Source organism: Leiobunum rupestre, chromosome 1, assembly GCF_980474605.1.
Source record: "Leiobunum rupestre chromosome 1, qqLeiRupe1.1.hap1, whole genome shotgun sequence".
In the NCBI taxonomy this organism is placed as follows: domain Eukaryota; kingdom Metazoa; phylum Arthropoda; class Arachnida; order Opiliones; family Sclerosomatidae; genus Leiobunum; species Leiobunum rupestre.
In genome coordinates, this window is record NC_143384.1 from 40,777,536 (window position 1) to 40,791,522 (window position 13,987).

The window sequence follows — 13,987 nt, forward strand, 5'->3', positions numbered from 1 at the left end:
TTTGTATGATTGTTTACACGTAACTTGTATTGCGATCTAATGACAGCCATCTACTGGTGATCACACGATTACGATTTTCAAATTAAAGATATCACTTTTGCAGGAATCGGCCGTTAAATTGTTTAAGATTTAATTGTCTATATTGATCTTTTCCGCTCCCTGGCGGATAAATAGCCAAGCTGGCAATCATATGACTATTGTTTCCGAAATTAGCACCACTTTTTCATTTAGAATCTATTTTCAAAACTTTTGTAATAGAACTTTTAATGCCATTCATTTGTAGCGACAACATTGACTAAGTGGGGTGTTGTGTTTGTTGTGTGGAGCAACAAACACAACACCCCACACAAGGAGAACGCAACCCGTCAAAAGTCGTGGATTTTCTTGTGTACGTTTTTCACTGGCTAGACGCTTTAGCGCCTGCTGCCGTCGGAAGGGGAAAATTCGGAAATTGTCTTCCCCCCGCCAGTAAAACGTTCAGCGTAAAGGCTCGTGACGCTTGTCCAATGAAATTCGTACACAACCCTTCGTTAGCGTGTTTAAAGGCTAGTTGCGTTCTCCTTGTGTTTGTTGCTCCTAGCTGGCAGCATCTAGAGGATGTTTTTGGTTTCTGTTTAACTCTTTTATAATTTATAAACACCGTTAAGAAATTAGAATCATGAAAAACATATTATACCATTAGTTAAATATTAACCTACATTCGGTTTAATTCAATGTTTTTTAAAATTTATTTAAAAATAATTGTTTTTTTGTGGATTTTTCTTATCTGACCAACGTTAAATTTTGGTCGTAGCGAAAGCCTGGTGGGAAAATATATACACAGTGAATTCAGGCGATTGACGGGGCCACTAAAGCGCGGTACGCGTGATCGAAGTTGGCCGTGGTTAAAGTATTCGTATTTTCAGCCATGTCGTAGCTGAGAAAAAAACGCCCTCAAATATTTCAAGTGTTGAATTGGTCAAGAAATAACAAAAACATATTTACGTTTCTTTAAAGGGTGACAGGTGGATCTTCCGTTTCAACAAACAAACGTCACGAATGTGGAAGGGGTGGATAAGGCGGATGTAGAACATTCTACTTTGCACGAAGCTTGTTCCGTTGGAGACGAATAGAGAGTTCTGGTATTACTGCGACAAGGAGCCGACGTCCACTCAAAGGGCAGAGATAGCAAAACAGCGCTGGAAATGGCCTTGCAAGGAAAACACGAGAAAATAGCCATCGCGTTGATACTCAACGGGGTCGAGTACGGAAACGTTCAACACATCGTACATTACGCTATTAGCAATGAGTTCCTGGAATTGACTCAATTGCTCATTGAAAAAGGCGTTGACGTGGACTGTGTCGATTTGAGCGGCGAAACGCCACTGCATTAAGCGGCGTCCAAAGGATCCTTGCAAGTGGGCCGAGAGCTGGTCGAGAAGGGAGCTGACGTCAATCGTCCAAATGCCTCCGGTGAAACGCCATTACATCGCGCCGCCATCTTTGAACACGTGGACTTCGCCGAATGGTTGCTTGAAGCGGGAGCTGGCGTCAACCAACCAAATAAATTGGGCGAGACTGCGCTTCATCAAGCTGCTCGTGACGGACTGTTGGCCATCGTACGCTTATTAATAGAACAAGGTGCCGATGTTAACAGCTCCGCTTCAAATGGTGAAACTTCTTTACACAAAGCGGCGGCCAACGGACATTTGAGCGTGGTCCGCCAACTGGTCGAAATGGGTGCAGACGTAAACTCACCAAATTCCGCCGGCGAAACACCGTTGCAGCACGCTGTTTACCACAAACACGAGGATATAGCTAAGTGGTTGATCCAAGCAAGAGCAGACATTGACAAACAGAATAACTTGGGGGGAACGGCACTCCAAAACGCCGCTCAGAAAGGATTCTTAGAATTGGCACGCATGCTGATAAAATCGAAGTAACTCAACCGGTGGTACGCCACTACATGTGGCCGTGGTTAGCGGAAATGTAGCTTTGGCTCTTTTTTTAATCGACTGTGGAGCCGACACACAACGGACAGATTCCGCAGGCGAGACTCCATTGCACGGAGCAGCTAGCAAAGGCTCCTTGGACTTGGCACGTTTGCTGATCAAATCTGGAGCTGAGGTCAACAGATCTAGCTCAAAAGGTGAAACGCCGCTACATAAAGCCACTCTTCATGGAAATGTAGCCTTGGCTCTCTTTTAAATCGATTGTGGAGCCGATGTTAATTGGTCAAATTCCGCAGGTGAAACTCCATAGCACGGAGCAGCTAGCAAAGGCTTCTTGGAGTTGGCACAGTTGTTAATAATGAAAGGAGCCATGGTTACAAGACCTAGTTCCAAGGGAGAAACCCCATTGCATACAGCGGTTAGCAATGGGGAATTGCAAGTTTACTGATAGAATGCGGAGCAGACGTCAATTGGCCCAATTCTAAAGGAGAAAGTCCACTACATCACGCGGCAGTAAATGGTTCCTTGAACCTGGTACGCTTGCTGGTTGACAAGCGGGCAGAGGTCAACCAAATCACCAGAACCGAAGAAACGCCGTTAAGTAAAGCCATAGCCAAAAGGAATATGGACGTGGCTCGCTTGTTAATAAATAGAGGAGCCGATGCGAATATGTCAAACCACAGAGGCCAAAATCTGTTACATCAAGCGGTCTACAAGGGCCAAGATGAACTGGTAGATTTTCTGATAAAATTGGGAGTAGATGTTAATCAAACCACGTTGAAAGGTGAGACGCCGTTGAATATGGCCATGACTAAATTTAATTGGGTGGCGGCCCAAATGTTGATAGAATCAGGAGGTGACGCACGTGGGGAAACCTTCGAAATGGAAACGCCATTGCATACAGCTGTAGCTTTTGGCCAATTGAAGCTTTCCCAGTTGCTAATCGAGTCTGGTGTGGACGTGGACGCTAAAGATAAGTACGGCCGAAGTCCGCTGTTCCACGCAGCCAGAGGTGGACACTTTCTAGTATCTCGGCTTCTTATTGACCATGGCGCGAGTATGAATTTGGTTGATTTCCAAGGAAATAAACCTTTACACGAAGCATCCTCTAGGGAGGAAATATATTTGGTAGGACATTGCATTATAGAAAACGTTAACGTAAACGCAGACAACAAAGCCGAAGTCATAACTCAATTACTCGAAGCGGGAGCCGACTTCAATTCCGTCGACGCAACTGGCAAGTCCGCCTTGTATCTGGCGATTGAAAACGGATACGATGAAACGGCACTTCGTTTGGTCGAAAATGGATTTGACGTGAACGCGCAAGTTGAAGACCTGTCCACCCTTTTGCATTGGATAGCCCATCTTTGTTCGAAGAAAATGCTCGGTGTGGCCAGGTTATTGCTCGAGAAAGGGGCAGACCCTAATGCCCTGGATAAAGAAAAAAGAACGCCTTTGGAAATCGCGAATAAAACAATCGAAAATAGCGCGAAACTGGCGCGTATACTGGGTGAAAGGGAATGTGATGGTGAAGATTTCATCGACGCTATGGACGATCTTGGTCTCACCCCCGGCGCCTAATTTTTGGGTGGGGGTGTGTAAAGCCCGCATTTGCAAACAAACACAAAAAGAACGCTGCTAGCCTTTAAAGGGAATAGAACCTCCAACGCGTTCTCTATGGAAGACCCATCAATTTCCTTTATGCCCTTCACAATCAGCGATTATCAGCGCCGCAGGTGTGGAAAGCCATGAGAGGCAGCGGATAATATTGGAACCCTCGGAGGGCTACAGAAATACCAGAGGTTATATTCCCTTTAATAAACTACACCCACAAGTAATAATAATAGCTAGCTCTCGTCGAGGTTAGACGTGTGTTTTTTTGCTCCGCGTTTTCTTGTCGAGTGCTGTGCAAGGCTTAGTCGTTTTCCCATGTCGGATTTGGAGTTCGACGACTTGGGTATCTCTCACTCGGGGAAGGATCCACCGGATCGGCCACGAAGGAAGGAAAGAACTCCCCAACCAGCGGTCACTCGGGAACATGCGGTTGTATTTGAGGCAACCCCCCAAGTACCTGCAAAAATTTATGCGAAAGCCATCAATAAAATCATGAGAGTGATTCAAGTGTGCTACAAAATACTCAAACGGAAATCGTTGTATCAGGCCCATTAAGCGAAGATCGCTTCAAAGATTTTTTAGAGAAAGTTCGCCGGAAAAAACAAGTACGAAAATTTGCTAGACTGAACTACACTACGGATATTAAAGCTCTATATAATCAACTTGTTATCGAAATTAAAAACACGCCATCAGCTTACGAAGTTAATAGACTTGAAACTATTCTAAAAAATCTAAAAAAGAGAGAAAAGCGCTCCAAGAGAGGGCGCTCCAAGAAATAACATTATGCGAATTTGTTTTATGTCCCATAACACCAGGGGTTTAAATTCACCAACGGAATTTCTAAGAGAAGTTATGAATATGAAGAACAATAATGTAACGTTTTCATGCTGGCAAGAAACCTTTATAAATCATGCTCCTTTAAACTTAAGAATTTTTAACCACTATACCAGTGTCCTGTGTGGTCTTACTAATCACAGGGCCGGTGTAGGTTTTAGTTACGACACACGTTTTTATTCTAGTAACAATGTAGAAATAGGGGTGTCTGATTTGGTCACTGGTTTTTTACAAAGAATCAATTTAGAATTCCTAACATGCGATCTAAATATTGTTGTATATAATTGCTATATGTCCCAAATTAACTCTGAAGCTTTAAAATTACTCGATGCAATTAACAACGACATAAAAAATACAAATCCAGACCATATCATAATTACAGGAGATTTTAATTGTACATTGAATCCTAAACTTGACAGACAAAATACTTTAGAAAAGCGAGACACGATATGTGCACGCCTCCGAAATCTAGTAAACTTCCATAATTTACAAGATATTTACCGTTTAAGAAATCCAACTAAGAAATGTTTTACGTGGATAAATAGTGCCGATAATACTCAAAAAGCGCGTCACGATAGATTTTAAATTTCCCCTGGTTTAATTCCGTTTGTAAAAAATATTAAAGTTTGTCCAGGAGGCTCTGTCTCCGACCATTTTCCAATTTTTCTGGAGTTATGCTTAGATACAGAAAATCCCTATACTATAAAAAGTGACACCTGGTGCTTAAATAACGCACTATTAATAGATAAAGAATTTGTAAAAACGATAAAATTTAACTGGTATAATTGGATAAAAACAATGCCAAATTCGGTAACTGAAAAATTAAAATGGTGGGGAAACACCAAGTATAAAATCAAAAATATAGCAAAAGAATATACATATAATTCCACCAATGAAAAACATAGTGAAATGGAAAATTTGTACAATATTTTAAGTAAGAATAATTTATCCGAAAATAATCGCGTAACAATGCCAAAACGTTTAGAATCGCTACAAAAAGAGCAAAGCGAAGCAAGAATGATACGGGCGCGCATAGATGTGTCAACAGATATTAAATATTCGCGGTTCCGATTGTTAAAAATGGAACGTCTTAAGGGAATGAACCGTCTTATTTCTGTAAGAAATGAAAACGGAACTGTAACAAAAACTTCAAAAGAACTAGAAATCGTAAAATATTATTCAAACCTATACAAAGCTGAACCATCAACCGATATTAATATTATTCCTAAATCGGATGAAGATAATAAAAATCTGTGTGAAGGCCTTCTAACGAAACAAGAACTGTTTGACGTAGTACATAATTTGAAAAAATCAAAATCCCCAGGTGCGGATGGGATAACGAACGAATTTTACGCGTTCTTTTGGTCAATGTTAGGTGACGTTTTATTAGATGTTTACAATTCAGTGTTACAACTGGCCAAGATACCGAGTTCCTTTTCAAGAGCTACTATTGTATTGTTGTATAAGAAGGGCGATCCGTTGGACCTGGGAAACTGGAGGCCAGTGGCGACGTCAGAAACATTTGGTGGGTAAGCGGAAGTTTAGAAATGGGCCCCTTACAAGGAGGATTCAGGAGTCTACCCCCATTAATAAGAATTTAAAAGCAATTAATTTTAAAAGAAATTCTTAACATATTTGACGTTATTAAAATGTATGCCTTTTATTTGTTTTAAGTCAAATTTAATACATAAATATAGGATCCTTGGTTTTTGCAAATTCTTCTACGACGGTAATTGGATTTTCTTTTAAAATATTACAGAATTCTCTATTTATTAACAGTACTGCTAGGTTTGATCATCTATTTTCCGTCATTGTCGTTCGGGAGTAACATTTAATTTGATTTAGTGCACTAAAAGTTCGTTCGCAAGAAGCGCTCTTTTGTTTCAAGCAAATATTTGTAGCAATCCTCAAGAGAAGAAAATACATGTTTCTTAACAAGAGTTTTAGCCAAAATAAGTTGCGATTTTAAAGAAGTCATATCAAATTCAATTCTTTGGAAAACCTTGCAAAATGAAGTTACATCTTCAATGTTTAAATAATTTTCATTTTGAGGGTCAGATGCTGATTGTAACTTATATAAACTTGCGTTATTTGTCAACATTTTTCTTAGCTCAGAGTGAAATTTATCCAAAACTTCGTAAAAAATTATTTTACATTTTTCCGTTATTGTTAAAGCATCTTCTGACCTTCTACCTAAAGTGCTGTACACTACTATCTTGTAGTGTCTTACTACTAGCTCCCTTTCTCTTTAGAGGACGGGTTGGCATACTCTGCGGATCTGGTACTATAAGCGATATTTTTCCAGCCAAAGTTGAAGCTTCTTTCCAAATTTCTACAAATTATTCATCATTTCTCATGTCAATTATCCCAGTGACAGTGGCTTCGCACATGTCTACAGCTCGCGAATAAACTAAGTTAGGATTTTGAAGGAACTGAGATAAAACGTTAGTTATCTCAAGAACTTCGTCTAAAATTATTAGCAATAACATGCAACGGGTCGGTCGACATCCACCAGATTAATTATCTGTAATTAGAATTAGATACCGGTTACAAACAAATTGTCGACATTTTTTAGCTGACTAATATAGCCTCTACACTCAACGGATTCTTCAGGTTTTCCGTTTTCTACAATATTTTCTAAACCTAAAAACACCACGTCAATTCTGTTTCTAAAATAGTGTAACCCTTTTTTCTTGCTGGACTATAGAGTCTAGCAACTTTGCGGAATTTTAAGTATATCTTTGTCGAGGGGCTGATCATTCCGCGTAATCGGTGTACAGAGCCGTAGCTTTGACTGTACTAATGGGATTACGCGTAATCTTTGAAGTCCCTGCCTTTGGTAGTGGTAATCTAAGCGTATTCCGGTGTACAGACTTTCTAAGAGTGGTTAGCCCCCCGATCTTTGTACCCAAGTTCTTTTTGGGATTCCTGGAAATACTCGCTTCGTAGTACGGAATTGCTTGAAGTAAACCGAGCAATTCTCTCACCTGCTGTATATTTGAGCAGCAATCTATGGTAACTAAATTAAGGCGATAGGCATAGCAATGCACCTATGGAAAAAACCACCAACAGCTTTCTCCATACGAATATTCACCCCGTTAGCATTTCCCGACATCGCACTGGCACTACCAAGAATGTATTGATTTATACTCAGGGTAATACTTAACCCACTTTCTGATAAAATTTTAATTATTCCTGACGTAATAGCACACAAACACTTAATTGTTCTGTTCCACCGTTATCTTTTGACTTGTCCGCTATAACACTATAATATCCACCAGAGCTACTTATCTCATTTACTATCATTTTCTGAATTAGTTTTCCACTGACACCAATTAGTTCGTTCTGTATAGAGCTGTGTGTATTTAGCGTTGTTTGGCATCTTCTCCGTATTTGATTTAAATTCCGGGCACTTTCTCTTTAGCAAATCAAGAATTTCAATAAAGTTCACTCTGTTGTTTTCATTGTCACTGTCATTTCTGGGACCTCGAAGTGCTATATCTTGTTGGGCGCAAAGAAGAACCACTTCGACGTGAATTTTCAAAACTTCTCTGCTCCTAGTTACATCGTCTCGGTGTTGATTGTCGATATTGCAGACAACTGAACGCTTGTTTTTGGCGTGAACGCAGTCTAGATATTTTCCACGCGCTTCTCGGTGTGCTCTTTCATAACTTTGCTTAAATTCCCCCAATCACAAAATCCAGAAACTAGCGCTGTATCTGGAGAATTCGAAAATTGACAGCAGTAACAATGCCCTTTGAATTCGCGAAGTGGGGAGAAAATGACGGTCGCATGAGGGAAGAAAAAAAGAGATATTCAGATCCGCTAGCGAAATTATGATGTCGGTAAAGGGCTAAAACTAAATAATTTTTATGAAATATTCATTTTTGAAATTAGGCCCTTCTCGACAAAATTGGGCCCCCTTGAAATTTCAAGTAAGCGACCGCTTACCTCGATTATGCCTGGCGGCGCCACTGCTGGAGGCCGATTTCCTTGTTAAATAATGACTATAAAATCCTCTCAAAATGTTTAGCAAATAGACTTAGAGTGGTTATCGGGTTATTGATTTACGAAGATCAGACTTCTAGCGTACCAAACAGAAATATACTGTCAAACTTAAATATAATTAGAGACGTGGTAAATTATTTCGGTGGGAATTCTGGCAAAGGTCTGGCGATTGTGTCTTTGGACCAAACGAAAGCCTTTGACAGAGTTTCCCACCGATATTTGTTGGAAATTTTAGATCATATTAATATTGGGCCAATTATTTCGAATTTTATTAAACGCACGTACCAGAGTGCCGAGGCACGCATAAAAGTCAATAATATCATAACGGCAAAATTTGCTATCGGTAAGGGAATAAGACAGGGGGACCCCCTATCCAGTTTTCTATTTAACCTAACGCTTGAACCTTTCTTATGTCACCTTCGCGATCGCCTTACTCAACATTCTCTCGTTCTACCCTTTATTACTCGTCCGCTAACAAATTTGTCTTTCGCCGATGACGTCACGGCTTTTATATCTACGAATACAGGTTTTAAAATTCTGGAAGACGAAAGTAAAGAATACAGTGTTGTTAGTTACGCTAAAATTAATTTACAAAAAAGTGCAGGTCTATGGTTAGGTGCCTGGAGCCACCGCCAGGATTCACCATTGGGCATTGCGTGGAGTAATAGTGAAATTAAGATTTTGGGAGTAAAATTTGATACCAGCGGCACCTGGCAGGAAAATTTTTATAAAAACAAAACTACTGCTTTTAAGGAAAGTATAATTTCCTGTAGTGATCTAAAATCCCAACTCTCTTTTAAAGCGCGTTACCAACTATGTAATATCGAAATAAGTAAATTTTATTTTCTGTTACCTATAATGTGTCGCCCGGTAAATTACTCGAACGATATTCTTAAAACCTCCCTTAATTTTATTTGGGACACAAATAAACATTGGGTGGATAAAAAGGTGGTAACGCTCAGTGTTGAGGAAGGTGGTTTTGGCCTCAAAACCCTTGAAAACCAATGGGAAAAATTCGCTCTAACTAAGTTCAAAAAAAGTTTTACAAGTGAAGTACATAGTGTCGAGCGAGAATTTTTCATTTTTTACAATACAGAAACCAATATATATTCTATGAGCTTTTCCGTTTTCTCAATGAAAAATGTTGTTTTAAAATTAGATTTACTTTTTATGTTGATTGTTTTAATTTTTTTCAAAGAGTTTGTGATTTTAAATTGGACAAGCCCGTAAATTTTCAGGAATTTCTAGCTCTACCTATCGAACATAATCAGTACTTAGGAAATCTGAATTTTAGTCATAAATGGTCAGAGTGCAAAATTTTGTATGTAAATCAGCTAATGGATACGGATAAAAGAGAATTTATAAATCCCTTTTCCAAAGATAATGTTTTAATAAGTATTCCAACTTTGAGAGCAGTTACGCGAGAATTTAAAATTTTTGTAAACGAAATTCTAAAAGCATTTCCTATGGAAGAAATTTTAACCTGGGAAGAAGGGAAACCAGACGAGCTAAATTTAAAAAATAGGTTAAAAATAAAAATTAAAAACGAATATAAACTTTTAAAAGATGGCAAAAAATTGGATCTGGTTGAAATGGTTAAAAATACCAAAACTGACGATAAGGCTTTAAAAATGTTTAATTTAAATGTTGGTGACGTAAAGATAAATTACACATGTATATGGAATTCGCAATATAACAGTAGAGAATGCAATATTTTATATAGATTACTTAAAGGAAATGTAACAGCTTATCACTTTTTAGATGTATCGAATCAATGTCCATTGTGTGAAATTACTAAAGGGACACTCGAACACTTGTACTTTGAGTGCCCTATTACTCACATTTTTCTACTAGAAATATCTAATATGATAGAAACTTATGTCCCACAGTTTAACTTAAAAGACCATTTACTTATATTGGTTCAATAATACCGCAGGATTTAAAAACCATAAACAATGCACAATTCTAATGGTAAATATTGGCAAATTAATCATATACTTCGCTTACCATGAAGCCATGAACACAGGTAACAATAACATAAATGTAAAAATGAAAACCTATTATCTGTTAAAATTGTTACGATGCTGTGTTTACCAATTAGAACTTAAAAAACGAAATGAACCTAATATCGTAGATGAATTATTATCAACAGGAATATGTTTCGTGAACCCCGAAGAAAAGATTGTTTTAAATTCCAATTTTTAATTGTATACTTAGAGAAATTGAAACTCTATTATTCAGTTGAATCCCATGTTAAAAAAAATTGTTTTATTCTGTTGTTTTCTTGTTTTTTATGTTTGTTATGTTTTGAAAAATTGTGTATTTTTTGCATAAATAAATGCTTACCTGCTTGACAGGTAGGTTTAAACTAAAAAAAAATAAAAAAAAAATAATAATAATAATAATAATAATAATAATAATAATAAGAATAAGAAGAAGAAGAAGCAGCCATGCTAATACCCAAGGCACTACCTTAGTTATCTAGCGACTTATAATGCCTTTAAACAGGTGGCTGAGTTACAATGCGTAGGAGGGTGGTAGCAAGCCCGTTATGCCACGCGAGCTAACAGCTCCCTACACCTACTATTACCGTTAACCTATACAAGTTTTTATTGAATCTTGATGACTAGTAAAAACATCAAAAGTAGACAAGGACTAAATTATGCCTACACTCCATCGAATTATCCACTGTTTCCACCATAAAATAGATATATCCATCATATCCAACAAGGCCATGTAGCGCATTGCATCGTAGGCAGCATCGTTCTTTTAAATGGACTTCCCTTACCCACGTAATTGTTTTTAAATTTTGGTCAGAAAACCAGTCCGTTATTGGTTTAGACCAGTAAGGGTTTAATTTATATTAATTTAATCTCTTAACCGTTTATTCAAACACCCAAAAGGGTTTAATATAGAACCCAGAAGGAGCTTACTTACGAGGAGACTACCCGATTTTGTTGAAACTAGGTGGGTATGTAGACCTTATGGTAACATGAAATTTCACCAAGGGAAAAGTTGCAATGGCCATTAGTTTTGCCATGGCAACCGAAAATGTTTTTGCCAACACAGTCTGTATTGAAAATAACAATTGATCAATTTTTACATATTTTGATCAAATTGACCAAAATTCATCAAAATATCATAAAATTCATTTCATTTGTCAATTTTGATCTATTTTTTTAAATTTTTCACAGGGGAGTACCCTTAGAAGTGCTCAGATTCCCATGTTATTTTCAATGAGAAAATATAAATACTGTGTTGTCAAAAACATTTTCGGTTGCCATGGCAAAACTAATGCCCATTGCAATTTTTCCCTTGGTGAAATTTCATGTCACCATAAGGTCTACATACCCTCCTAGTTTCAACAAAATCGGTGATTATCACCTCGGGTAGTCTCCTCGATGGTACCCATAAGGGAATTATCATTTAAAAAAAACCCTTAATTTTCATTTAAAATACCCAAAAGGGCTTATCATAGAACCCTAAAGGGGTTAAATAAGGAATTATAATTTAATAGCTTTTTTTAAAGACCCAGAAGGGTTTCACAAGCAAGTTTCAATGCAACGCCCAGCACACACAAATTGGTCCGTTGGATATCAATAGGATATTATCATTGGATATCAATAGGATAATATCATTGGCTATCATCGAGTGACTTTTAATGCCTTTAAACAGGTGGCCGGGTTACAAAGCGGAGGAAAGCCCTTCATGTCACGCGAGTCAATACATGTAGCTCCCTGCACTAACTATTAACATTGGATATCAATAAGATATTATCATTGGATATTATCAGCGGATATCAATATGAAATTATCATTGGATATTCTGATATTTTAAGGAATTTCATATATCCAGGTTAAATAAAAATTAGATATCAAGATGTCATAGGTTTCGAGATCCAGCAGATATCAAAACGAAGATTATTCAATATCCGAGATGATACGTTTTATCACATTTAGAAAGTTAAAATTTAAACACGTGTGTAGAATTTTAATTAGCGGGATCCTACCAGACCGCGGAGAGCTTTTATTTCTAGCTCGCTATAGACTGACTATATATAGTTTTAAAGTTTTATTGGGAACTCTAAAGCTCTCACACACCATACTATGACTACGCTTTCGTACTATATTAAAATGATTACGATTTTCTATATTTGCAAACAGTATTATTTTATTTGAAGAAAAATTGATGACTGGTTTCTTTCAGCCCCAAATTTAAGGTTGGGACTTTTCGTGTGTCCCCTACAAGTTCTACAAAATGTAGGGGTACGGGAGACCAAGGTTTGGCCACTGAGTTATTTTTTGTTCAACCGAATTAAAACCACAGGATTCATTCTTAAAAACTCTTTATTAGACCAACGGATTACAAATTAAACTTTAATACAGGAGGTAAGTCGATCGTTGATCGGTCCCAGGATTCGCAATGACCTCGGACTCTCCAGCACGTTCTTTATATCCATCCGAAAGCCCGCTGTTGCCGACCCTTGAACTCCAGATACCGCCGCCGGACTGGTGGCGCCATCTCTCCACTCCCGAGGGTACTATGAACGTAAACGAACCCACCGAGGCTTCCCGATACGGCTCCCCGTTACAAAGCTATCTGATCTATTTCGCTAGAAATCTAGCCTTTATACGCAAAAATTTGAACGGGAGGGAATTAGTGGTCAGGTGACCCATAATCCCAACCGTCGTTTCGAAGTATCTTGAAAGGCAGCAACGTCGAAGGGGCGCCACGACTCTTTACTCCCGCTGTGTTTTCCGACGGTTTTTTTCTACACAAAACCGTTTCCTCGAATTACGCCCTTTTTTACTCGAAGATCAGTTACGGATTCTGTATTTGGGGCAATACATCAGAAAAAAATTTATGCAGGTTAAATATTCTTCAAAAACGGATCATTCGCTCTATAAACAATGTCTCATTCTTAACTCATACAAGGGATTTATTCATTAATAATAAGATTTTAAACGTTTTTCAATTATACAACTTTTTAACAGTTATATTCTTATATAAAGATTTTCACGGTAGCAGCCAAATTTTATTAAGAACGGAAAAATCTGTAAACACTAGATCAAAACAAATGTTTAAGCTACCCAAATGTAACACCAGTAAAAAAATTACCTCCATAATGTATAATGGTATTAAATTGTTTAACTCCATAATTTTAAAAATCGATATTCACGAAAAAATTCATACTTTTAAAAAGAGACTTAAGTTACTTATGACGGAACAAACACGTACTGGATAGGAAATCTAACTTTAATTGTTAACTCTCTATTATAGTCTATATTAGTTAGTCTGTAATAACTCAGCTGAATTGGTTATTTTTATTTTTTTTCTTTGTTTGTGTTCATACTGTACATTTATTTATTTTTGTTTATATAGAGCAGCTATTGTCTTTTTTATTTTTTTTTATTTTTCTTTCTTGGAATTTTTGTAATTTAAAATTGTCATAATTTAACAGGGCTTACAAGTCATTTATGACTTAGCCCACATACTTGTAAAATCCTCAATAATAAAACGCAACAATAAAATTTGATTTGATTTGATTTGATTTGAATCTCGAGGAGTGGGGTTTTTACACAAAAATAACAAGAAATATA

At 37.6% G+C, this 13,987-nt stretch overlaps 2 protein-coding genes across 2 annotated transcripts; both read left to right on the plus strand.

Annotated features, from left to right (window-relative positions):
- The first annotated feature begins 1,184 nt into the window (after positions 1-1,184).
- On the plus strand, positions 1,185-2,013 carry LOC149962919 (uncharacterized). The gene is made up of 2 exons (XM_090155808.1): positions 1,185-1,323; positions 1,375-2,013. The coding sequence occupies exons 1-2, from the start codon at positions 1,185-1,187 to the stop codon at positions 1,920-1,922; spliced, it is 687 nt and encodes a 228-aa protein (XP_090011934.1). The 3' UTR covers positions 1,923-2,013.
- Positions 2,014-2,289: 276 nt separating this feature from the next.
- Positions 2,290-4,634, plus strand: LOC149962920 (uncharacterized). The gene is made up of 2 exons (XM_090155817.1): positions 2,290-2,304; positions 2,355-4,634. The coding sequence occupies exons 1-2, from the start codon at positions 2,290-2,292 to the stop codon at positions 3,510-3,512; spliced, it is 1,173 nt and encodes a 390-aa protein (XP_090011943.1). The 3' UTR covers positions 3,513-4,634.
- The last annotated feature ends 9,353 nt before the right edge of the window (positions 4,635-13,987 follow it).

Bases quoted from the DNA above. Each gene is read 5' to 3' on its own strand.
- LOC149962919 (XM_090155808.1), top strand. From the start codon at position 1,185: ATGGCCTTGCAAGGAAAACACGAGAAAATAGCCATCGCGTTGATACTC. The intron at 1,324-1,374 runs GCGTTGACGTGG...CACTGCATTAAG, and splicing joins TCAATTGCTCATTGAAAAAG to CGGCGTCCAAAGGATCCTTG.